Source organism: Sciurus carolinensis, chromosome 5, assembly GCF_902686445.1.
Source record: "Sciurus carolinensis chromosome 5, mSciCar1.2, whole genome shotgun sequence".
Lineage (NCBI taxonomy): Eukaryota > Metazoa > Chordata > Mammalia > Rodentia > Sciuridae > Sciurus > Sciurus carolinensis.
Genome location: NC_062217.1, coordinates 136,993,877 through 137,020,467, shown reverse-complemented (window position 1 = coordinate 137,020,467; position 26,591 = coordinate 136,993,877). Strand labels below are relative to the sequence as shown.

General features: G+C 47.8%; 2 protein-coding genes across 2 annotated transcripts; both read right to left on the bottom strand.

Moving 5' to 3' along the window:
• Nucleotides 1-15,124: 15,124 nt before the first annotated feature.
• Nucleotides 15,125-16,969, bottom strand: Adirf (adipogenesis regulatory factor). Its single transcript, XM_047553957.1, has 3 exons — nucleotides 16,814-16,969; nucleotides 15,555-15,617; nucleotides 15,125-15,341 (listed from the first exon to the last, which is right to left on the bottom strand). The coding sequence occupies exons 1-3, from the start codon at nucleotides 16,872-16,874 to the stop codon at nucleotides 15,235-15,237; spliced, it is 231 nt and encodes a 76-aa protein (XP_047409913.1). The 5' UTR covers nucleotides 16,875-16,969; the 3' UTR covers nucleotides 15,125-15,234.
• Nucleotides 16,970-21,181: 4,212 nt separating this feature from the next.
• Sncg (synuclein gamma) lies at nucleotides 21,182-25,945 on the bottom strand. Its single transcript, XM_047553498.1, has 5 exons — nucleotides 25,673-25,945; nucleotides 24,795-24,836; nucleotides 24,349-24,476; nucleotides 21,754-21,822; nucleotides 21,182-21,491 (listed from the first exon to the last, which is right to left on the bottom strand). Exons 1-5 carry the CDS (start codon nucleotides 25,791-25,793, stop codon nucleotides 21,471-21,473), a joined length of 381 nt encoding a protein of 126 aa, XP_047409454.1. The 5' UTR covers nucleotides 25,794-25,945; the 3' UTR covers nucleotides 21,182-21,470.
• Between the last annotated feature and the right edge of the window lie 646 nt (nucleotides 25,946-26,591).

Below are 26,591 nucleotides of genomic sequence, written 5' to 3'. Positions count from 1 at the left end.
CTGCAAAACTGGGCCTAGTCACATAGGCAGAAAGGAGAGATAACCCGGGAGAGAACTGGAGAACAAGAGACCTTAACATATAAAAGATGTAGGGTGCGCTTGCTTCTGGGGACTTTAGAACATCAGCCATGGCCCCCTTCTCCCTCCCTGGAGAAGTCTGTATTACTACCTTTAAATAAAACCTGTTTAATACGCTTGCCTTGGCGTGCTTCTCTAGTGTTCAAACTTCAACATTAGAGGGAGCAGAACTCCTCACAGGCACACAGCGGTACTATTTCTCTCTTGCAAAAATGATAGCCCACAATAGATATGAACTTTCACACTTCAATAAAACACCAAGGCACATTATAGTGAAAATGCCTAACATAAAAAATAAAGATAGGATTTTGAAGACTGCAAGAGAAAAGCATCAGATTACATATAGGGTTATCAGCAGATTTCTCAACCCAGACTCTAAAAGCTAGAAGGGCCTGGAACAACATATTTCAATCTCTGAAAGAACATGGTTACCAACCAAGAATCCTATACCCAGCAAAACTAACCTTCAGATTTGAAGATGAAATAAAATCCTTCCATGATAAATAAAAGTTAAAAGGGTTTACAAATAGAAAGTCTGCACTACAGAATATTATCAACAAAATATTCCATGAGGAGGAAATGAAAAACAACAATGTAGGTCAACAAAGGGAAGAACTACCTTAAAGGAAATCCATTCAAAGCAGAAACCAAGTCAAGTTAAAAACCAAAAATAAGCCCAAATGACTGGGAATACAAATCATATTCAATAATAACCCTGAACATTAATGGCCTAGACTCATCAATCAAAAGACATAGACTGGCAGAATGGATTAAAAAGAAAGACCCAACAATATGCTGCCTTCAAGAGACTCATCTCATAGAAAAAGACATCCACAGACTAAAGGTGAAAGGATGGGAAAAAACCTGCCACGCACACAGACTCAGTAAAAAAAGCGGGGGTTTCCATCCTTATTTCAGATAAAGTGGACTTCAAGCCAAAGTTTGAAGGGATAAAGAAGGACATTTCATACTGCTTAAGGGAACCATAAATCAGGAAGACATAACGATCATAAATATTTATGCCCCAAACAATGGTGCATCCCTGTATATCAAACAAATCCTTCTCAATTCTAGGAATCAAATAGACCACAACAATAATTCTGGGTGACTTTAACACACTGCTGTCACCACTGGATAGATCTTCCAAACAAAAACTAAACAAAGAAACCACAGAACTCAATAACACAATCAATAACCTAGACTTAACAAACATATATAGAAATATTCCATCCATTAATGAGCGAATTCACTTTCTTCTCAGCAGCACATGGAACCTTCTTAAAAATAGACCATATGTTATGCCACAAAGCAGCCCTTAGGAAATGCAAAAAAATAGAGATACTGCCTTGTGTTCTATCAGACTATAATGGAATGAAATTAGACATCAATGATGAATTAAAAAACAGAAATTACTCCAACACTTGGAGACTAAATAATATGCTATTGAATAAAACATGGATAACAGAAAACATCAGGGAAGAGATAAAAAAAAAACCTCTTCGAGGTAAATGAGAACGAAGATACAACATATCAAAATCTCTGGGACACTATGAAAGCATTACTAAGAGGAAAATTATTGCATGGAGCGCATTGAAGAAAAGAATAAAAAGTCAACAACTAAATGACCTAACATTACAGCTCAAAGCCCTAGAAAAAGAACAGAACAACACCAAAAGTAGTAGAAGACAGGAAATAATCAAAATCAGAGCTGAAATCAATGAAATTGAAACAAAAGAAACAATTCAAAAAATCGACAAAACAAAAAGTTGGTTCTTTAAAAAAGTAAACAAAATAGACAAACCCTTAGCCACACTAACAAAGAGAAGGAGAGAGAAAACTCAAATTACTAAAATTCGTGATGAAAAAGGAAATATTAATACAGACACCACTGAAATACATAACATAATGAGAAGCTACTTTGAAAATCTGTATTTCAACAAAATAGAAAATACCAAGACATTGACAAATATCTAGAGACATATGCTCCTCCCAAACTGAACCAGGAGGACATATACAATTTAAGCAGATCAGTATCAAGCAATGAAATATAAGAAGCCATCAAAAACCTACCATCTAAGAAAATCCCAGGACCAGATGGATTATCAGCCAAGTTCTACAAGACCTTCAAAGAAGAATTCATTCCAATACTTCTCAAAGTATTCCAGGAAATAGAAAAGGAGGGAACCCTACCAAACTCATTCTATGAAGCTAATATCACCCTCATACCCAAACCAGGCAAAGACACATCAAGGAAAAAAAATTTTAGACCAATATCCTTGATAAATATAGATGCAAAGATCCTTAACCAAGTACTGGCAAACCGTACCCCAAAAAATATTAAGAAAATTGTGCACCACAATCACGTGGGGTTCATCCCTGGAATGCAAGGTTGGTTCAACATCCATAAATCAATAAACATAAATCCAGCATGTCAATAGACATAAGGATAAGAATCATGGTTATTTCAACTGACGCAGAAAAAGCATTCGACAAAATACAATACAGCTTCGTGCTCAAAACACTAGAAAACATAGGGATAGTAGGAACATACCTGAACATTGTAAAGGGTATTTATGCTAAGCCCATGGCCAACATCATTATTAATGGAGAAAAACTGAAAAATGCTTTTAAAGGGGAATGCCCCTTTAAAAATGGGAACAAGACAGGGATGCCCTCTTTCACCACTTCTGTTCAACATTGTCCTTGAAATTCTAGCCAGAGCAATTATACAGACTAAAGAAATTAAAAGGATATGAATAGGAAAAGAGGAACTTAAGCTGTCACTATTTGCTGATGACATGATTCTTTATTCAGAGGATCCAAAAAACTTCTCCAGAAAACTTCTAGACCTCATCAATGAATTCAGCAAAATAACAGGTTATAAAATCAACACACATAAATCTAAAGCATTTTTATACATAAGCAATGAAACATCTGAAAGGGAAATGAGGAAAACAACTCCATTCGCAATAGCCTCAAAAAAATAAAAATACTTGGGAATCAATCTAACCGAAGAGGTAAAAGATCTCTACATTGAAAACTACAAAACATTGAAGAAAGAAATTGAGGAAGACTTTAGAAGATGGAAAGATCTCCCATGTTCTTGGATAGGCCGAATTAATATTATCAAAATGGTCATACTTCCAAAGGCACTATTCAGATTTAATGCAATTCCAACTAAAATCCCTGTGACATTTCTCATAGAAACAGAAAAAGCAATCATGAAATTCATCTGGAAGAACAAAAGACCCAGAATAGCCAAAGCAATCCTGGGCAGGAAGAGTGATGCAGAGGTATCACTATACCAGAACTTAAACTCTACTATAGGGCAATAGTAACAAAAATGGCATGGTACTGGCACCAAAATAGACAGGTAGACCAATGGTACAGAATAGAAGACACAAAGACATACCCACATAAGTACAGTAACCTCATACTAGACAAGGGTGCCAAAAACTTACAATGGAGAAAAGATAGCCTCTTCAACAAATGGTCTAGGAAAATTGGAAACCCATGTGAAATAAAATGAAATTAAACCTCTACCTCTCACCCTGCACAAAACTCAACTCAAAGTGGATCAAGGAATTAGACATTAGACCAGAGACCCTGCACCAAATAGAAGAAAAAGTAGGCCCGAATCTTCATCATGTCAGCTTAGGGCCAGATTTCCTTAACATGTCTCCTAAAGCACAATAAATGAAAGCAAGAATCAATAAATGGGATGAATTCAAACAAAAAGATTTTTCTCAGCAAAGGAAACAATCAATAATGTGAAAAGAGAGCCTACAGAGTGGGAGAAAATCTTTTTCACATGCACTTCAGATAAAGCACTAATCTCCAAAAATTATGAAGAACTTTAAAAATTTTACACCAAAAATACAAAGAACCCAATCAATATATCGGCTAAAGAAATGAGCAGACACTTCACAGATGATATACAAGCAATCAACAAATATATGAAAAAGTGTTCAAGATCTCTAGTAATAAGAGAAATATAAATGAAAACTACCCTAAGATTTCATCTCACTCCAATTAGAATGGCTGTTATCAAGAACATAAGCAGTTGGGAGGCATGGGGGGATGGAAAAAAATAACAGAATGAATTAAACACCATTACCCTATGTAAATGTATGATTACCCAAATGGTATGCCTCTACTTCATGTACAAACAGAGAAACAAGATGTATCCCATTTGTTTACAATAAAAATAAATTTAAAAAAAAAGAATACAAGCAATAATAAGTGTTGGCGTGGTTGTGGGGAAAAAGGCACACTCTTGCATTGCTGGTGGAGTTGCAAACTGGTACAACTACTCTGGAAAGCAATGTGAGATTCCTCAGAAATGGTGGGTGGAATAGACCCACCATTTGACCCAGCTATCTCACTCCTCGGTTTATATAGCCAAAGGACTTAAAATCAGCATACTACAATGATGCAGCCACATCAATGTTCATAACAGCTCAATTCACAATAGGTATATTGTGGAACTAACCTAGATGCCCTTCAATTGACGAATGGATAAAGAAACTGTGGTATATATACACAATGGAATATTCCTCAGCCGTAAAGAATAGTAAAATTATGGCATTTACTGGTAAATGGATGAAGTTGGAAAATATGCTAAGTGAAATAGGCCAAGCCCAAAAGACCAAAGGCCGAATGTTTTCTCTGATAAGTGCGTGACAATATATAACGATGGGGGGTGGCGGGAGGGGGGGAGGAGGAAGAGAAGAATGAAGGAACTTTGGATGGTGTAGAGGAAAAAGGGGTGGGAGGGGGTGGGAATGGAAAAACAGTGGAATGAAACAGAGTATTACCCTGTGATATGTATGATTACATGAATGGTGTGAATATACATTTTGTACAATCAGAGATATGAAAACCTGTATCCCATTTGTGTACATTGAATCAAAATGTGTCTGTAAAAATAAAAAATATTTTAATAAAAACAAAAAAGAAAAATCCAACCAACATTTAAACATTAAAAAATAAATAAATAAATAAAAATAAAAGGACTGGGAATGTGGTTCAGTAGTAGAGCACCCCAGGTTCAATCCCCAGTACCACAAAAAAATAAATAAATAAATAAATAAATAAAATAAAGCATGTGAGCAAGGCAGAAAAAAAAAGAAAAAGGAAAACCTTGTCAGATAACAAGCACAAGAAAATAGATACCACAGTAGGTACTTATGGAGCAAAAGTTTTAAAAAATCAAAGGAAAAAAGGAATCATATTAAAGAAATACAGAATACTTGGGAGACAATGGTACACATGGAAACAAAGTAGGAAAGAACCTCATACCCATACTTGGAATTCCCAAAGTGGAAAACCAGGCAATGGAAGAGAGTGAATATTTTAAAATAGAGGTAAGTATATATGAAAAGAGGCTAAAAATCACTAATCATCAGAGAAATGCAAAACAACACCCTGATGAGATCACGTCACACATCACCCATTAAAAATAATGGGCATTAAAAAAAATAATGGGCATTATTTTTAAAAATCAAAAGAGAACAAATCTTGGAGAGAATATGAAGAAAAGGGAAACCTTGTGCACTGTGGGAGGAATGTGCTGCCATTATGAAAACACTATGGAGAATCCTTGAAAAATTAAGACTAGGACTATTACATGGCCAGCAATCCTTCTTCTGGGCATTGCAAGGATTTGAAAACAATCCAAATATCCATTAACAAAGGAGCAGGTAACCATAGTGTGGTATGCACACACAATGAAAAATATTCACAATGAAAATAATAATATATTTATTATTTATTTATCTAACCCAGAGGTGCTTTACAAGTAAGCTACATTTCCCAGCCCTTTATAATTTTTATTTTAAGATAGGGCCTCACTAACTTGCTGAGGGTTTTACTAATGTCCCGGCCCGCAGGACATCAACGCAGGACGGCGAACCTAAGAGAGAAGGAATGAAAGGGACAAGAGACACAGGGAGCGACAGCAAGACAGGAATTCTGACCAAGCTGCAAATTTTTATTGTTCTCACGGTTATTTATGCTGAGGGAATGAGGGGTATGACGAGGTGCAGGCTGGTTGGCTGTGTTCTTCTATTGGGCTCCTGATAGGGTGCAAGTTTGCGCTGGCGGGAAGGTGAAGTCCCGGAAGAGAAGCAGGGACGGCACCATAGGCACCATATTGTAGGAACTATCAGCCAGGAGTGGGGAGGGGTGCTGCTGCTTATTGTAAAGGTCAGAATGTTCTCAGAATGAGAACTTCTTCTTGGTCCCTGACAACTAAGTTGCTGAGGCTGGTCTTCAACTTGTAATCCTCCTGTCTCAGCCTCCTGAGTCTGGGATGACAGGCATATGACACCGCACCCTGCTATTTATTTATTTTTATAGTGCTAAGGATTAAACCCAGGATCTTTCTACCTCTGAGTTGCATCCTCACCACTTTTTACTTTTTATTTTGAGATAGGATCTACACTAAGTTGTCTGACCAAATAACTCGGATTACAGGAATGGTCCACCATGCCCAGCAAAATAGCATACATTTTAAATTTTATAACACAGAAAATTTTATGTCAAGAAATGGATATGTTAATTAGCTCAACTATCATAGTCAATCCACTGTGTATTTATACATCAAAACATCACAGTAGGCTGGGGGTTGTAGCTCTGTGGTATAGCACTTGCCTAGCATGCATGAGGCCCTGGATTTGATCCCCAGCACTGCAAAACAACAACAAACTAGGCATGCTGGTTCACACCTATAATCCCAGGCACTCAGGAGGCTGAGGCGGGAGGATTGCAAGTTGGAGGCCAGCCCTGGCAATTTAGCAAGAGTCTATTAAAAAATAAAAAGGGATGGGGATATAGCTCAGTGGTAGAGCACCCCAGGCTTCACTCCTCAGTACTGAAACAACATCACAATATATACCTATGTACAATTTCAACTTTTGAAGAAAATTTTAGGTTAATATGCAAAAAAATAAATAAAAAGAAATAACAGATGTAGAAATGAATATAAGCAGTGGTTATACTAAATAGAGAAAGAAAATTACAATTAAAAATAACATCCTGAAATAAACCTAGAATCAATAGTGAAAGGGCAAACTGTACACCGGGGAACACTGAACCAGAACAAGTGTCACTAAAATCAACTCTAAAAAAGTTATCAGATTTCAAAGATGAAAAAAGATGCCCAGACAGGAAGATCATGTCACTTAAAAATTCCAACGGGCGTCAGGCATCTTGGAACTGCTGGACTGTATGTTACCAGATGATGTTACTCAGTTCTTGCCTTCCCGAAAGAAAGGTTTCAGTTGAGAGACGCAGAGAGAATAGGTATGAAGGGCTTATTTAGTGAAATGAAAGCATGCTTCAGAGAATGTGTAACCCACTGTCCCAAGAGAGGAGGCAGGCTCTTGTTTCTTCCTTGTGGGCTTTTATGGCCTGCTTGGCATCTTCCCAACCCATGGATTATTCATTTGGGGTGGTTACAGCCATTTCCCGCCTAAGTTAAGTGTACCTCTGCCAATTTCACCGTTTGGCAGTTTCTCCAGCATAGACTGTTATCTATTTTCGACAGATTGACAGAAAGCTGTCTGACCACAGGAAAGCAGCCCGTGGGCAATGTAATGGCCAGTTGGGTGCTTCCCAGGGACACAGCCTGAATTTCCTTCCCCTACCTTCTTTGCTCTATTTAGCTACCTACTCTAACACTTCTGTGCCAGAAGGCAGAGTTCCAACACTTGGAAGACTGGAGAACAAAACTGAGCCACAGATTTCAAACCTAGTCAGGGATAAAGTATAAAAGCTATAAATGGTCAAGAACAAAATTACAACTCAATTTAATGATCTTAATTGACTTTATTTTCTATTCTAGAATAGAGTAACACTATTTCATAAAATATGAATGTTCTGATGAGCTGAGCACAGGAGGTTTATCTTACAGAGGACTTGAAGAAAGAAACAAAGCAAAAAACAGAGTGGTCATTTCAAAGTTCACTTTCCTTGCTAGCATTGAACAGGGATATAGAACGATACAAAAATAATTGGTTAACATCAGGTTACTTCAGGTTGCCTTCCTGTGTAGGGATTAAGGCAGAGGAACTTTCATTACCATGCCAATTGAAACTGGCCTGTGTGGTAATTTGGCTGTCTCTCTAATCCTGATTTCTGGTCAGGTCAGATAATCAACTGAGTGTCAGTTTGGTGACTTGGAACTTTAGCATGAATGACTGTCAGAGGAAAGCAGGGAGCTGAAACGCCAAACCTCTGTTCTGATGTTCTGATGAAAGAAAATATAAAGTCAGACACCAAAAGTCACACAAGAGAACTTGATTAAGTGAAAATAAAGAGAAAGTGAGGTGAAAGTAAAGCAAAAGCAAAGTAAGGCTCAAGCAGAGAGCGCTCTTTTTTTTTTTTTTTTTTTTTGGCAGTGCTGAGGATTTAACCCAGGGCCTTGTGCTTGCAAGGCAAGCACTCTACCAACTGAGCTATATCCCCAGCCCCAGAGAGCACTCTCAAGAGAGAGAGCGGGCCGTCTCAGACATAGAACGACAGAGGAGACAGCGCTGTCTCCAAATTTATTAGTTTGGTGTTTACCAGGAGAACTGGGGACTACCTGCTGTACTCTTTGCCAATCAGGTTTTCAACTTCTCCTTCACATCAGGTGGTGGAGTTTTTGACCTTAGTTGGTCCTTGCCAGAACTGACACGGTGGCCATCCTACTTAGAGGGGCTTCATCTCCAAGTCAATCCTATGTTAATTTGGGCACTGGGGTCAGTAACTAGTCAGAAGTTACCTCAGTGCTCCTGCGTAACTGAAGGAATCTTACTTCCCAGACAAGTGGAGACACCAATAGCTATAATTCTTCATCAACCTCAGTGGGCCCTGTCAAGAGTTAGTCCCATTAATCCTTTTCTTTTGATGCGTTTGACAAACAGCTCCCTTGTTCTACAGATTAACTGCCACCGTTTTATTTCTTAAGATAGTTTAAAGAAGTGAAGCCAGAATTAAGGACAGGTAGTTAGTGTAGAAATAGGGAATCGGGTCAATTCGAGGAAATGAAGCCATGAAGCCATCTGCCTTTGGAAGTTGGAGACTGCCACTGGAAGAATGGAATGTCAAGGATCTCCGGAGCCCATTGATTACCAAATTTACCTGCCTTTATCAAGGACTGCAAGCATGGAGATGCTAATTAATGCCCCCTGGGCCCTTACCTGCCTGGATCACCTTGGCCCTCCCCGTGCCCTTGGTTTCTCAATAATGCAAAACCAGGCCTAGTCACTTAGGCAGGAAGGAGAGATAAGGGGGGAGAGAACTGGAGAACAAAAGAGACTTTAACCTATAAAAGATGTAGGGTGCGCTCACTTCGGGGGACTTTAGAACATCAGCCATGGCCCCCTTCTCCCTGCCAGGAGAAGTCTGTATTATTCCCTTTAAATAAACCTGCTTAATATGCTTGCCTTGGCGTGCTTCTCTAGTGCTTAATCTTCAACATTAGAAGAAGCAGAACTCGTCACCGGTAAACGGCGGTATCAGAAGGACCCTAAAGTAATTTAAAGAACACTTTATGACCTTACCATGCATTTCACTGCTCATGTTAGCAACTACCTAACTGTAGGCGCAAAAGTGATACCGCTGTTTACCAGCGATGAGTTCTGCTTCCTGAGGTGTTGAAGTATAACATCAGAGAAGCACGCCAAGGCAAGCATATTAAGCAGGTTTTATTTAAAGGTAATAATACAGACTTCTCCTGGGAGGGAGAAGGGGGCCATGGCTGATGTTCTAAAGTCCCCATAAGTGAGTGCATCTTACTTCTTTCATAGGTTAAGGTCTCTTATGTTCTCAAGTTCTCTCCCCGCCAATCTCTCCTTCCTGCCTATGTGACTAGGCCCAGTTTTGCAGGTGAGATGCAAGAAGTGAGAAGCAGATGGGGCAGAGGAGAGGGCCGAAGTAGTTCAGCCAGGTAAGGGCCCAGGGGGCATTAATTAGCAGTTCCCTGCCTGTAGTTCCTGACAAGAGCAGGTAAACTTGGTAATCAAAGGGCTCTGCAGATCCTTGACATTCCATTCTCTCAGGGGCAGTTTCCAACTTCCAGAGGCAGATGGCTTTCATGGCCTTCATTTCCTCTACTTGACCTGATCCCTTATTTCTACACTAACTGCCTGTCCCCAGTTCTGGCTTTAAAAGGACGGGAAGCAGATCTCATCCAATTCAGAGAAGCCTTTATTCCTTTGCGGACTGACGCCATTGGGACCTATTTTCCGGATTAGAAAATGGCCCTCAGTTACAGAAGGGATTTTGGTTTTATAGGGTACAATGAGGATGATGTATTCATTGGAAGGTGCAGTTTTGACCATCAGGGCTAGTTGTACTGGTTAAAATCAGACCCCGAGGGATGAGTACTCAAATCTTGCCCACTGTCATTTAGGACTAATTTGCCATGCAGGCAGGTCAAGTTTTAGGGCCCAGCATTCAATATCCATCCCTTTCCCCAGGGCCCATTGTTATCAGAAAAGAATGTTTTGCCCAATTTTCTCCTCTCTACTTCTAAGCCACACCATCCTCCATTTTTCTTGGGGAGTTGTCTTATAGGAATATTATTTTCCATAACCCTTCACTAACAACTCCATTTTGATCTTCAACCTGGTCTATATAGGAGCTTAATTCAAAACAATGGGCTCTTCTAATTTTTATTTAACAAGACCAATAGCATCATGCAAATATCTAAGAGCTCAGAATATTGTTCACATAATCTTTTTTTAATTTTTAATTTTAACTTTTTCACCTTTTTAAAAATAGGAACTGTTGTTGAGAATAAGGTGATCTGTGCAGCCATGTTGTATGAACGAGCCATTTCGGGAACTGGCCCATAAAACCTCCCCCCAGGAAAGGGCGCACAGGTACTACCCTCAAGAGCCAATACAGGACAAACAGGACGTACTGGGCACCCAGGGTTTATCAAGGCTGTTAAGAGATATCTATCAAGGAGGGGGCCTAGCCCTGACTCATCTCCTGCATAATTCACCCCCTCCCTCCTCCCTTCTTCCTCCAGGACCATTCAGTTTTGGCGGGACCCAATGAGATTCAAATAAATGGGCAGACCCAACCAAAAGAGAACAAATGTTTAGCTGTTCGAATGTTAGCCAATAATGTACAGGTCTTTGTATGTGAATGATTGGAAATTTCTTAAGTAGAGTGCTTTCTCATACCTCGGGGCCGCTCCCCACTCAGCCATGGCAGTGGTCTGAGAGGCTGGTTGCGGTCCAGGCTCGAGCTTGCAATAAAACCTCGTTGTGTGATTTGCATTGCCGTGTGTGCACTTTGACTTTCTGCGGATCGGTCGATATTGAACCCCAATACTGTCATGCATAAAAATAGAATATTATACACCCTCCATAGCCCATTATCCAGCTATCAAAATCATCAAGCCAGATCCCAGTAGTGAATTATTGTTCACCTGTAAACATTTAATTCTTTAGAAAACTTCTCTCAAGAGAAAGTTGAGAAAAATCAACTCAAACCAATCAATGGATATTAGAAAATATTTCAACCACAGGAATGGCCCAGAGCTTTTAGTATCTTCATTTGCAAATCTAAAGTGAAGACAAAGGTGTGGCTGAGGGTTGGGGAATGAAATGTAAATACTACATGTTTTCACAAAGTAGAAGACAATTAAAAGAAAGAAAGGGGGTGGGCAAGGGAGAAAGGAAGAGAAGGTGGAAGTAGAAAACTGTTCCTTGCCCATCCATAATCTAATGAGAATTAAGCTGAAAAGCCAAGTGGTCGAGGTTTTGGCTTAGGCAGGAGTACAGAGATAAGTAAAAAGAAGGCTCAGTCTTCTTTTTATTTAATTGCTGTGAAGAAGAAGGAGGAAGAAATGCAGGCCAAAGATTTAAGGGAACTGTTTTTACCCTCAAATGCAGCACTTAATTGTTGGGTCCTTAGGCCAAAGTAACTCCATTTTGGAAAATCAGTACCTGCCCACCCAGGTATGACCTTCCAGCTAGGCCCAGAATTAAGCCAGAATTAAGCCAGAATTAAGGACAGGTAGTTAGTGTAGAAATAGGAAATCGGGTCAATTTGAGGAAACGAAGCCATGAAGCCATCTGCCTCTGGAAGTTGGAGACTGCCCCTGGAAGAATGGAATGTCAAGGATCTCCGGAGCCCATTGATTACCAAATTTACCTGCCTTTATCAAGGACTGCAAGCAAGGAGCTGCTAATTAATGCCCCCTGGGCCCTTGCCTGGCTCAATCACCTTGGCCCTCCCCCTGCCCATGGCTTCTCACTTAATACAAAACCAGGCCTAGTCACGTAGGCAGGAAGGAGAGAGAGATAAGGGGGGAGAGAACTGGAGAACAAAAGAGACTTTAACCTATAAAAGATGTAGGGTGCGCTCACTTCTTGGGACTTTAGAACATCAGCCATGGCCCCCTTCTTCCTGCCGGGAGAGGGAGAAGTCTGTATTATTACCTTTAAATAAAACCTGCTTAATCTGCTTGCCTTGGTGTGCTTCTCTAGTGTTCAATCTTCAACATTAGAAGGAGCAGAACTCGTCACCGGTAAACGGCGGTATCAACAGGACCAGATGGGTTATTTTTTAACTACTCCACTGTACATGACAATAGAGTTCAGAAATTTTTTCCAACAGGCTGCTGCACCTTGCAGAGGGACAGTCTGGCAGACTTTCTCTGTCAATAAACCTTTGCTTGAACTCAGAGATGTGTCTCTCACGGATATTTGGGCCAGCTACCCTAACATTAATAATGCCAAATGGTAGAATTACAACTTAGTTTGAAGATCTTAATTGGCCTTATTTATTTTGCAGTGCTGGGGATTGAACCCAGGGTTTTGTGCATGCTAGGCAAGCGCTTTACCACGGAGCCACATCCCCAGCTTTGGCTTTATTTTTTACACTAGAATGAGGCAATGCTTTATTCATAAAATAGAGTAAGTGTTCCAATGGTTGAAGCAAAGGAGTTTGGTTTTTACAGACAGAACAGGCCTTGAAGGAAGCAGCAAAAAGAACAAAAAGCAGCTGGAACCCCAGCAACCCGGGAAACTGAGGCAGGAGGATCAAAAGTTCAATGTGAGTCTGGAGAACTTGGAAAGACCTAGTATCAAAATAAAAAGTAAAAAGGGCGGGGGCTGTAGCTCAGTGGTAGAGTGCCACTGGGTTCAATCCCCTGACCACTTCCCTGCCCCCCGCCCTCCAAAAAAAAGCAGATTGGAGTGCAGGTAACAAATGGAACACACACACACATTCTCTCCGGGTGAAGAAGAGGAGCTGCTTCTTTCCTTGCATTTCTTATTTATTTACTTACAATCATCAAAAATCTTGCTAGAAGCCTCCTAGCTCCCTCTGATCCGACCTCTCCTCTCCTAGGCCAGAGCATCAAGCCCAAGCCAGTCACTCGCAAGAACAGGTGATCAGCCAATGTGAAGCCTGCTGGGATTTATCCTTGAGTCACAGGGCAAGGATGCGCACCAGAAAGATTCTGGGGCTCCCTGGGTCCGCCCCCCGCCCCAGCCTCCGGGTTTATCTCCTTGCCATCTCTCCTGATCAGGCACTGCTTCCTGCAAGGGGGGTCTTCTTGGGCTGCTGGAGTTGCCTTCAGACTCCCCCAGATGTCTCTTCAAGGACCTTTCCTGGGCTGGGGAGATAGCTCAGGTGGTAGAGTGCTTGCCTCGCAAGCCCTGAGTTCGATCCCCAGTACCGCAAAAAAAGAAAAAAGGACCTTTCCTTTGAACTGGAGGAAACCAGCCTTGGCTCATTTTGCAGACTTGGAGAGGTCTTCTGGAAACAGTCAGCCACAGGAACCTAAGCATGGAATTGGGCGCGACCCTGGAGTGAGGCTGGGAGAGATCAGTGTCCCCTTACTGATTCTCATCTTGGTCTCGCTGTGGGGACACTGCCATCTGCTGGCAGGCCAGGGAAGGCCAAGGGGAAGATGTGGGTGGGGCGGCCTCGGGTTCCCCGGCAAAACAAGGACTCCGTTTTCCTCCACATCTTCCCCGAACTGGGAAGAGTCGGATAGTCACTTGTTTTGTTTAATTAAAACGGAAAGTCGTGGCGTGCGCGCGTCAAGAGAGGATAAATGGTGGGTGTAGGGAAATACGGTGCAAAGTAGTGGAGGTGGGGAAAGGGTAACTCGGAGTGGCATGCCGAGGTGTGACGGGGGTCGGATGAAGTGGGCAGCCACAGCCCGAACTCTGGGCCAGGGCCGGGCCTTATCCTGTGGCAACTCTGAGTCTCTCATTAGCAGGGCGCACCCAGGGCCGAGGTCGCGTGCATGGACACGTGCAGGAGGGTGAGAAGGCACTGGGTCTGCTGGAAACCGAGTCCCGTGAGGTACGCGCTGGACGAAAATGTCTGGTTTCATCCTGCGCCAGAAATTACTGGTTTGTTCAAGATGATGGGGACTTAAGGGAGATCTGGTGCGCACCCGCGGGAGCGCGGGCACAGGGGGTCCAGGCGCTCCAAGCCCACGCGCTCAGCCACGTGCCCCGGAGGCCCCGCCCTAGGGGGCGTGGTGGGGCGGGCTCCGCCCGGAGGCTGCGTCCAGAGCTTCAAAACAACCCGGCGGCCCCACTCGGTGACTCACCCCCGGGTGTGGCCCGGTTGCAGACACTTGGCTCGCGAGGTGGGGCCGGAAGCTCGGCTCCTGCATCTCCGCGTCGCCTCCACAGCCTCCTGTCCTGGGTCGCCCCCTTGCTCCCGGCCTCCTGGTGCAACCGGAGGGGAGAAACTCCCGAGTCCCCCCGCCCCAGCTCTTGCAGCCCCTTGTCCACCTCCAGAACTGAGTCCCTCTAGATATGGGAACCGATTACCTACTGTCCTAGGAGGGCCAGGTTCCCAGAACAGGGTCAGCGGCTTTGAATTGGGGCGGGGGGCGGGGAGGTGGGCGGGAAAGGGAGCCAGTGATTACACAGATGAGAGGATGGAAAACAGTGCTCTGAACCTTCGGTCTGGGAAGGCCATCACTGGATTTCGGGGTCGGGTTCTTAGATTTGAGGTTGACCTGGCTGGGGAAATCTGGGTCCCACTTGGCGGTAAGCACGAAGTAGACACAGTGTAGAATCATATGAGCTTTAATGAAGGGCAGACCAAGGAGGTAGCTGCTGAACAGAGCTTAGGGACCACTTCTGCTGAACAGGACCTGGAGGGAAGTGCCCATGTCTTCAGTCATTTCTGAAGGCCAAATTTCTTCCCTAGACCAGAGACGCTGTCAGAGGCCTGGTTAGCAGCTTTGTCGATGGCTTCCTGGGTAGACTTGCCGAGATTGTCCATGGCTGGGGAAAGAAAGAAGCCTGTGAGTAAGGGAAGGGCCCCCGAGGAACCACTGCAAGCAGAGTTAACCTGGTTAGAGTCTCCCTCCCCAGGAAGTCCGCCTTTGGTCATTTTGGGCAGAGAATTCTGCAGAGGAGAGAGGCTGCTCTAGGCTTGCGGCAGGTGAGAAGTGGCTGGGGCTGCCCATCCTCCCTCCCCTCCAGCCCCTGCCAAACCTTTCTGTCCAGCCTCTGTGGCCTGATTCAGCACATGCTGCCCTGCTGCACCGGCGGCTGTCACTGGAACAGAGAGACAGGAACTTTATCCCCCTGTTGAGTCACCACTGACCACAGGGAGTCACCCCACCACCACCTCCCTGTGTTCTCTATTCTGCCCTACAGGCCCAAGGGACTGATGCCCGTTGAAATGAAGTCCCTTGCCCAAGGTCACCCAACCATGTCACTGGGGTGTTCTTTTTCTTTTTCTTTTTCTTTTTTTTTTTTTTTTTTTTTTTTTTTTTTTTTTTGCAGTGCTGGGGGTTGAACACTGGGTTGTTCTTGTTTATTTGTTTATAACTCTTGGCCCTCCCCTCTAGCCCACTTCCCATCCAATCTCCAGAGTTGCTGAGAAAATGTTCCAGGAAGGAAGGCAGCACAGAACCAGGCTGGAGATGGTAACCTGAGCTGTGGCTGCTGCTGGGGATGGTCCAGGATGACCCCGCCCCCTATATCAACTTCTCCTCTAGAAAATGCCTGACTTCCCACCTTTAGTGCACTGGATCCTGGGACATTACTTTCATCAAGACCCCTTACTACCTCCTTCCCCTGTGACTCCCCTCAAAGAGCACACAGACACGGATGCCAGTGCCTAGGTTGGCAGGCAACTTAAGGCATTAGAAGAGGAAATGCAGAAAGGACGTGGAACTTCCAAGGTAGAGCTATGGCCTCTGGACCAGAGTTTCTGCCTCCCACGAAACCTGAACTAGATGCTGGAAAGAGGAAGCCCAGTGAGCCAGGGGTCTCCAGCTGCGAAGCCTCTAGAACAAGGAGAGAACTTCAAAGTAAGGAAAGTAAGGATTTTTTTTTTTTCTGAGAGGTTTAATATCAAGCCCAGTAGGGGCTGTAGCAGCCTCCCCCATCCCTGTGCTCTGAGACCCTGGCAGATGGGGAGGTGAGCCACGCCCTTTCTCTGTGGAACTTTACCCACTCCTGAGGGCTTGGGTGGGGCCGCTTAGGACGCGGGTAGGACCGCGTTGCCTGCCTGCTCCTCCTCGGAGGGAGGACAATGCCCAAAGCGCAGCCTGGGACCCCTGGAGCACCACTGTCCCAACATCCCTCATGGCATCGTTCCTTTGCGGGTGCAGGTGGGTGGCCGAGGCCCTTGCATCTCAGGGAGATGGAGTCCGCAGACAGGAGGGCTGCGCAGACCCGCGGCTTCTGACGTGTGCATCCAGGCGGGTGTCCCCGCTGGTTCCCCGATAGAGCACTATCCTCACCTGCGTCCTGGGCGGTCCCTTCCGCCTGCTGCTTCAGGTCCTTAAAACCCTTGCTGGCCATAGCTTCCAGTGGTATGCGGGATAGTCAAGACCGTCAGAGACAGACCGCTGCAGCTTGCTCACCACTGTGAAGACTGGAGCGCAAGCTTGGGTTTTTAAAGCGTCCCAGGGCCGGCCCTCCTCGCGCGGGGTGCGCGGGAGGGACCCAGAGCCGGGCGGTTCCCGGCAGGCGGAATCGGGGGAGTGACCAGGCCCTGTGCCAAGCTTCCCCGGGCGGTGTGTGGGGGGGTGGTGTTGGGAGAGGGAACAGAGGACACGCTGGCCCTTGGGGTACCTGCAGTAGGAAGGTTACCACTAGAACCAGAGTAAGAAGAGGGACTAGGTTAGAGGTCCGGTGACTGTAGCCAGGAGAGGGGTACATGCATCTCCCCTCACCCAGTCCATCTGACCCTTCCCTCTTCAACCCTGGGGATCCTCCACCTGGTGAACCTGAAGTCAGTGTCAGGATGGGAGCTCAAGGCTGAAGCCGACATTAATAATAGCAGCTAGCTTTTATTGAGCGTTTATCTTGTGCCAGGCGCTCCCTTAATGTTTTACAGTCTCTTGTATAATTTTTACAATCACCTGGTAAAATAAGTGTTATTAATAGCATCAGTTTATGGGGAAAACTGAGGCAGATAGAGGGCAAATAGGTTTAATCCAAAACCCTATGGCAGGACTCAGACTAAGTTGGTATGCTATGAACCCCAGGACCCTGACAATCATGGAACCTTTTGTTCCCACACACCAGCTTGTTGCTGCAGACTGGCTGTCTTCTCTGGGGCTTCTGGGACCCAGTGGGTACAGACTGGGGAGGGTTGGATAAAGATCACCAGGAAGAGGAGCCACTGGCATGAACCCTTGCAAATGATGAAGCCCCAAGTGGAGAGGGAGGAAGCTCCCTCCTTGTGTCAGCTGGAAAGGAGATTGCCATAGGTCACGACAGGATTCCAGGAACAGTAACACATACCTACCTCCCACTCTAGATGCATGGTGAAGCCCCCGTCCTGCCCAGCCCTCACCTGGTCACATATACTCCACTGCCCCCTCTTCACGTCTAGTGTTGTGACCCTCTCCAACTTCTCTGCACTCTATTGGAGTTTCTAGAGTTCTGGGGATCCCCTGCCTACCCAGGCCCACTCTGATGTCTCATGTCCTGCTCGTAGTAACAGAGGGTCAATCCCTGGACTGGAGTGTCTGGAAACCCAAATGTGCATATGTATGTGCCCATACACACATGCATGCGGTTCATGGGCACATGTGTGCACACACACATACACACTGAGCGTGGATTAATGAGATGAGGTCAATCCTAGGCAAAAGAGTCAAGCGAAGAGATAAGGTGGGAAAAGGGAGGAGCACAGGAGAAAAGCCATAATGCCCCATGCATACCCGCCCCCATACACACACACACACACAGGTGCTGCAGGGAGGCAGCTTAGACAACTGTGCGGACTCCTGGAAGCCCAGCCCAGCCTCTGCCTCGGCCCTTCCAGCCCTCCTGAACCCCTCCCACAGCACCACGTCTTTAACCGTCTTTAACCGGAAGGCTGTTGCCACTGGGCTGGTCATCACATGGGGGTGGATGTTATTTGATATCCAGCCCCAGCCCCAGTGAGTAGCAAGCAAAACAGGAAGGCAGCAGCTGCCATGGGTAGAGACAGCCAGCCTCCAGGAGTGATAGAGAGACAGCTCAGTGTGGCCGTGTAGTATCAGGCACTAGAGTCAGTCCTCTTAGGTTCAGAAACCCCTAGGACAAGTCTCTTTACCTCTTTGAGCCTCAGTGTCCCCAACCTTGATGAGAGAACACTAATACAATCTTCCCAAAGTATTTTCGTGAGGATTAAATGGGTTGAAATGTACCTGTTACCAAGCCCAAGTCCATCTACTTGTCAACAGAGGGGCCCAATGAATGGAGGGCAAATTTTTGGCTGAGGAAAAAGACTTATTTGGATTACCAGCAAAATGAGAAGGTGGTAGTCTAGTGCCCTAGAAAAAAACATCTTAGCATAGGTTTCAAACTCCCCTTTTCCTTAGACAGGGGTACAGAATGGGATCTTAGGTTAAGATTGATGACTGAAGACTTCTAAATACCTCTCCAGTGATCTGAAAGGGGTTATTGTGAAACCTGTGGTTGTTCCCACACATCACCTTGTTGCACATAATCACAAGGTCGTGGTGCCCGTTAATCTCGAAAATATTACTCTTATCTTGGTGTTTTCAGACCTGAAGTGGGGGAAGAGAGATTAGGTAAATTTAGGGCAAAATCAATCTTCATTATTAATCCCAGACATTCCTTAAGTGACTAATATGTGTATGCAGAGTTAAAGTCTGACCCAAAGCTGAAAGTGGAAGGGAGACACACAATATGGAGGCAGAGATGTCAAGCCTTTTCACCCTGCTTTCGTCACCCATCCGACACTGGCAAGGTTTCAGCAGAAGCTCTTCAAGTCCATGAAAAGTAGCCTAGGCAACTGTCATTATCATAACCCTCATGTCAGAGATGTCATCTATAGCAAAGCTACTGGGGGACTAATAGGCTGTTCAGCTGGGTGATCCAACAAATTTTGATTTTTTTTCCCAAAGTTAATGATTTTTAAATTCAACTGAAGACAAATGAATCTCGGGGGTTTATTTAGATTTTCCTTCAGTTACGTGCCCAACTCTCAGTGGAGGGCCTTGCAAGAGAGGGCAGCGTAGGAGGGCTTCTCAGACTAGGAGAGGCATAATGCAAGAGTAGTGCTTTCCTGGAGAAGTCAGAAGCAGCCTCTAAGGGCCCAGAGCACATGGCAGGAGGTTTAAAGGTAAAGAATACTGCAGGTGTCCCTGGGGTGGGGAAGGGGCTTGGTGGAATAGGCTGACCTTGATGTTTAGCCCTTGAGTCCAGGACAGAACCTCTGTGTGTGTGTGTGTGTGTGTGTGTGTGTGTGTGTGTGTGTAGCATCAGCAAGGACCCTTCCAGGCTACTTCAGCAGATATAGAGGGTGGCACGGGGAGCCCCGTGGAGGCTGTGCCCAGGGATTAGGTCTAGGTATCATCTCTCCTCACACCCAGTCACCTGAGCTCAACTTGCTCCTCCTTGCTTTCTCTTACAGTCCAGAGAACTCTCAAGCACACCCTGGCCCCGTAGCCTCCTCCTGGGGCATGCCCAGGCCTGCCAATATGCCTGTGTCTGGACCAGACGGCAGGAACACCACCGATTGCCCCGAGCCTCCCCCACACCTTCACTACTGCCCATGGGACCAGCAGTCCTGCTCCTTTCTGCCTCTTCAGCAGTGGACACCCATGACCAGTTGACCAGGATTCAGCCTAGCTCAGCTGTATTTGACTGACTGCCATCCCCCTGGGTTGCCCTTGACCCTGATCCCTGTTGAAGAGGCAGTGTGGACAGGGTAGTATCTGCAGTGATGTGTGGCCTCCAGCTCTGACTCTGATACCCAGGACCAGAGGCTTAGGGCAAGTCACTTCAAAGCTCACAGCTCAAATTGGCTATCAAAGGAGAGAGCCGGGTCCCCAAGGAACAAGACTCTGAGCATAATGGGAGAGTGGGACACTGACCAGTCTGGTGCCTGAGTTGCTTTGAAAACTTACTGGGTGGGGACTGTGCCAAGAGTACCCCAGAGCCCAGGCAGTCTTACTGTTCATAGCAGAGCATGGAATCAACTGGGTGACCCTGAGCAAGGCCCCTGGTTTGTGCCCAGTTTCAATGTAGCTTTCACTACTTTCCTCTTGAGGTGTGGCTCAGTCTGCCGTGTTGTTTAATGACACCTGACAAGTTTCTGGGTGTAGAAAAAGGAAGCCCATTCCCAGTTCTGGTGGGGAGCTTGAGACTGGCTGGGTTCAGGTGGAAGGTGCTTTGGGGTCACCTCCTGGCTCTGCTGGGGTAGGAACTGTCCATCTTCACTAGGGGTTAAACTTTGAAAGTTACCGTCTGCTCCAGGGAGGGTGTCAGGTGTCCCTATTCCTTCAGGACAGTTGATGCTAAAGACATACATGGCATCCTCAACTCCAGCTGACCTCAGGTTCTTCAGAGACGCTGGCCAGGCAGGTGGGTGGTGTCCACTCGAAGGAGGAGCTGCAGCTCAAGCCTGGGGACATCCAAGCCTGCGTTCTTGGACGGTGTGAGGTGCACATGGTGGGGGAGCCGAAGTCAGGGCTGCGGCCATCATGCTAGGGCATGGCTGTGTATGTGTTTGGGGGTGGTTCCAAAAGGAACTGGTTCCAGAAGCACTCTGTGTGTCCCCATAGTGTACCTGGTCCCATCAACCTAGTTCCTGTCCCTGGGAGGTCTCAGGGGGCTTCATGAACAATAACAGAACAGAAGCATGGTGGGGTGAGGCTCAAGTTTTATTCGAAATCATTTAAAAAAAGAAAAAAATTCACAGCAGCATCAGTTCTGTGGGGTCAGAAGGCTCAGAGGGCCAGAGAGGGTGAGGGTGGGAGGTGAAGTCGGTGGCAGCAGCACGGAGGACAAGCCTATGGCAGCTGGGCTTGGGTGCGGGGAGCGTGGGCAGCCTGCTGGGCACGCTCCAGGGTGGGGCACTCCTTGTGCCAGGAGGGAATAGGGTCCAAGGCAGAGGGGTGTCCCTTGGGGCATCTGCAGCCAACTGGCAACCTTCTAGTTTCCTCCACTCTTGGCCTGGGAGAGAGAGTGACTCTCACACCTGCTCCAGGTCCCCAACACTCAGTGACTGCCCTGGGAGGGTCACTCGTGGAGGAATCTCTCACTCCAGACCAAGGTTGGCTCTGCCCACAGTCCTTTGCAGGACTTTGCAGGGGTTGCAGGAGATTAGGAGGCTCCCTGACAGGTTCTGGGACCCCAGGAGGGAAGGAGGAGTCTGTGGGAGCTGGAGTCCCTACCCAGGAACCCCCCTGGTGTGCCCCTGGAGCCCAGTTCCTACCTCCTCAGTCACTTCTTCCTCTTCAGGTGCCTGGTCCTCCTGTTTGGAGACGGGTTGCTTCAAGTCCTCCTGCATGGAAGCAAAGAGGCCATGAGGCCATGAGGAACACACAGGGATCCCCATCTACCTGCAACTAGGGTTTCATCTACTCCAGCTTCAAAGATGAGCAGAGGTCCCCATTGGAGGGCCTGGAGGAGTGGGAGGAGTGGGCTTCCACAGCTGGAGTTCTATCTGATGATGCCAAGGTTTTCTGGAACCCAGCTTCACCCCCCACCCAAGCTGATCCCAAGTCCTGGGTACCCTCTGGAGTGGTTCCATGATGAAGAAGCCTGGGGGCATGAAGAAGGGGCGAGGGTGGACAGAGGCTCCTGAATCACATTAGCACACACCTTTGCACTCCTGAGTCCCCACGGAGCCCTAGGAGGAGGGTTGTGCCATCACCGTTCACAGGGACCCTGAGACTAGGAAGACTAGGTATCCAGGTCAAGGCCTCAGAGCTCAAAGCAGCGGGACTTGTCAGCAGCAGGTTCAACTTGCTGTCCGTCAGGCCTCTTTCTGTCCACAGGAGCATTGGTCTCTCTTTCTGCCTCCTGAATAGGCTCTGGAATTAGGTCTGTCTTCTTCCGTCCCCTAAACACCAGGCCAGTCAGACTCTTGCCTAAGTGCTCATGACAGCTGAGTGGTCAGAACAGACTGGTGATTGGCTGGAACCCTGCTCTCAGCTCCTGCCTCTGGAGGGTCCAGCCACGTCTGTGCTACTGCATCCTGCGCCTTGGCAGAGTAGAGCATAAAAGAGCACAGAACTCTGTTGGCCAGGGTGGGCCAGGCTCTCTAGGTGAAGGGCAGGTAGCCACCTGCCTAGTCCTGCTACCCCAAGGCGGGTCCGCGAAGCCTGTGGCATGAGAAGTCACAAAGCACTGCATGCCTCTGTGGTTCACTGGGGAAGCAAGTTGATTCTGGTTTTGGGGTGTCACCAGAAAATGAGTCTCCCTTGGGGCAGCTCCTCTAAGATCAGTGAGGAGTGCCTGGGTAAACTCCCAGAGGCCAAACCCAGCCTGACACCTCCCCTGGGGCCTTTTGTGCTGCAGAGTGTGGAGGGGGGCCACCCTGGGCACAAGTGGGTTCAGCCCAAGGCACTGGTGATGATAATGACGGTGATGTTCATTCAGTGGGTGTTAACCACGAACCAGGCAGTCCTACTTTCTGAAGATCATTTCTCCATCATACCCCACGGCTCAGTGAGAAAGGCACTCACTGCCATTTCACAGATGAGGAAATGGAGATCCAAAGGGGTTACACAGGGCTGGGGAGATAACGGGCTGGGGAGATTACTCAGCTGGTGGAGTGCTTGCCTCGCAAGCACAAGGCCCTGAGTTCGAACCCCAGTACCGCAAAAACAAAACAAAACACCAGAGGGGTTACACAACTTCCCAAAGTCACACAGCTAGGAAGGGGAAGAGCTGTTGACTAGGAGCGGGAGCAGATGCCTACTCCAAGGATAATGAGATCCTGTACGAGCCCTAGAAGCACACACCTGGATGCTGCTCCCAAAGCCAGGGGAAGAACGGCCTGTACCTTTCTACCCCTCCCAGAGCAGGGATCCCCAGTGTGGACTGTGACTCCACTGGCTGGGCTGGCCTGTATCCGGAATGGGAGATGGAGACAGCATGTCTAAGGAATCAACTCTCAGGTTGGGATCCTGGTTCCTGTCATAACCTACACTCACGTGGTCTCTCAGAGCAGGGCTCAGGAGCCAGGCCACCCATAGGAACTCAGATGGACTAGTCATGACACCACGGGCATTTTACCTAATCTCTTTGGGCCTTGGTTTCCACGCCCTGTCTCATGGGATATTTGTACCCGTTTTTTAACTTTTAAATTTTGTATTATTTGTTCTTTTTAGTTTTAGGATATTTGTACCCATTAAATGAGTTAATAAGTGTCAAAAACTCAACAGAACTTGCTCTGTGGCAGCTGCTAGGACAGCCCATGCAGCCGGCATCTACCTTCTGCAGTGCCTTCTGTGGCAGCCGTCCTTCCCGTACACGCTCATACATCATGCACACACATGCACACACACATGCATGCACCCGCATCCTGGCACACACACTCAACACATCCCCACACCTGCTCACAACACACAAAGGCCCCAGTGGAGGGTGGGGTCAGAACTGTCAGTACTTTTCCTCCACCAGGGGGCGCTGATTCCCTGCTGCTCCTGGGAGGAGGCAGCAGCCAGGTCTGGGAGGTCGGCTGGACAATGGGTGGTGACTCTGCAGCACCAGCCTGATATCCACTGCCTGGGAGGCTGCTTGTCACCATGGGAGCCCTGTTTTCACTTATAAAATGTCGTGTCTCCTATACGCTGAAAGCCATGGAGCTGGCATGGTTTGGGGCCTCACCTTCCCAAATTCCCCAATTCGGGGGGATTTGTGAGGATTCTGGATATGAATGAATGTGAGGACACCGAGCCCAGCTCCCGCACAGACACACAGAGGGAAATGGACCGGAAGGGGATTCATTGCCCAAGTCTGTGTTTGCCTCTATGTCAAGAGGCAGAGTACTGTCCCTCACCCCCGCCTCCGCTGGGCTCACCTTGCGCACTACCCCGGTGGTGACCACGATGTTCTCCGCCTCCTCCACGGTCTTGGTGGCCACAGTGTTGACGCTGGTGACCACAGCGTCACTCACGGCGTTGGCCTGCTCCTTGGTTTTCTCAGCCACTGTGGGAAGACTCAGGCTGGTCTGGACCCTGACCCTCCCCACCAAGTCAGGCAGAGCAGCCCTTTCCCAGGGCACTGGGACTCCGGCTCTTTGGGACCCTCTGTTCGTTCCCCTGCTTTTGACTTTAGGACAGCTTTGACACTGATGGGTGGGAATGGCAGGCCCACCCTGGTCTAGCTCAGGTCTGCAGGGATCTGATTCACGTAGGGATGGGACCCCAGTTGATGGAAGGAGGACTCCGGACTTGGGCCTTTAGTACTAGAGTGCAGGTGTGCTGAAGCCCCAGCCCTCCTGTCCCTGGTCCTGGGGCTGCTCACCTGAGGTCACGCTGTGCACCACATTTTCCTTGGTCTTGGCTCCTGGGGAGGAAATGGAGGCGTCAGCCCAGGCCCACCTCTCGGTGTTGGAGGCAGTTAGGACAAACAAGCCACAGAACAGCTGGACAAGCTGGGGGTCAGTAGGGGGGTGAACCTGGTGTCTGGGGGCCAGCTGCCCCTTCAAAGGACTGCTTCCTGCTGTGTCTGGAGCAAGGGGACGGATGGGAAGGAGACAGGACAGGATGGAGTGACAAAAGAGATCGGGCCTGAGGTAGGGACACTGGTGGACCCAGACTCTGCCTGGGTGTGGCCCAGGCTTCAGAGCAGCACTCTGGACAGGGTAGACGAGAGCTGAGTCATTGTCTCAGCCTCCCCCGCCTCCTCTTCAGAGGGAGCAGAGGGGGATTGGAGTGGGTTAGGCACTGAACCAGAGTCCCCTCTTCCCGGTGCACCTCTTCTCCCTGGGCGGGGAGGAACCTGTGGCCTGGCCAGGCTGCAGCTCCCATGTGAGGAGGGCAGGGAGCCCGCCTAGTCATCGACTGCTCACAGCTTCAGGGTCTCCAAGTTCAGGGGGCCCTAGGATGTGTGTGTGCATGCCTTTGTGAATACGTAGAGAGGTGGTCAGTGTGTCAGAGGTCTGAGTGCTCTCTCATCCTGTCCTAGAGACCCAGGGGCTCCAAGGAAGCAGGGGCAGACAAACACTGGTGTTGCAAGGGGCGGTACACTCTGCAGGACCTGGAGACCCCGCCTCAACAGCCAGGTCCTCGCCCGCTCCCCTGGAGCCGGGGAGGAAGGTCAGGCCAAAGGTACCAGACATCCCACCCCAGCCACCACACCGCCCTCCTGTGCCCCGCCCTGCCCCGCCCTGCGTCACTCACCCACATACATGACCCCCTCCTTGGTCTTCTCTGCAGCCTCCGTCACCCCCTGCTTGGTTTTCTCCACTGCGCCCACCACGCCCTCCTTGGCGATGGAGAAGCCCTTCTTGAAGACATCCATGATTGAGCAAGAACAGAACCTGACTCCCTGCGAGCTGCGGGCTGGAGCTGGCGCGAGAGCTGCCGCAGCCGCTGTCCCCGCCGCTGCCTCTTATTGACGTGGATGAAATATTGATGCCGTGTTGGCTGGCGGGAGCCCAGCCAGCCCAGGCGGCCGTGGGGGTGGGGAGGGGGAAGGGAGGGAGGCCTTCCCCAGGGAGGACAGCAGGGAGCAGGTTCCTGGGCCCCTGCCGGCTCAACCCTGCCCTGCTGACCCTTGTCCTCCAGGAGGGGCCGTGGGGGCTGGACATGTCCTAATTCATCACTGCCCCTCATTCGTTGGCTGCCCTGCCCACCTGCAGGCTGCCCTGGCGGGGTGCTCTCAGACCTGAGGCTAGTTTTTGGTGCACAAAGAGGGTGGGCACCTTAGTCAGTGCCACAGTGTCCTAGATAGAGCAGGGGTCAGAGCCACTGGCCTGTCAGGTGAGAATGACCCACCTCTAAGGTCAGTCTGAACTGCCCAGCTACCCACAGCACCCTGAATGCCCCAAAGCCTGGAGCTCCTGCCAAACCAGTTGGAGGAGCTGGGTGGGGCACACCAAGGTTTTCCCATGCCCTGGACTTTGGCTGTGCTGTGTGACCCCAGGATAGCTCCTTTCCTTCTCTGAGCCTTCTTCCATAGCCCAGTGGCCAAAGGTGCTGAGGACACATGGAGTGCCTCCACTTCCTGGCCAGCAGCATGGGTGGGCAGCAGGTCCCCTGAGACTGATGAACCGCTTCCTACAGCCTCACCTGGAAGCCTGGGCACTTCTCCTGACTC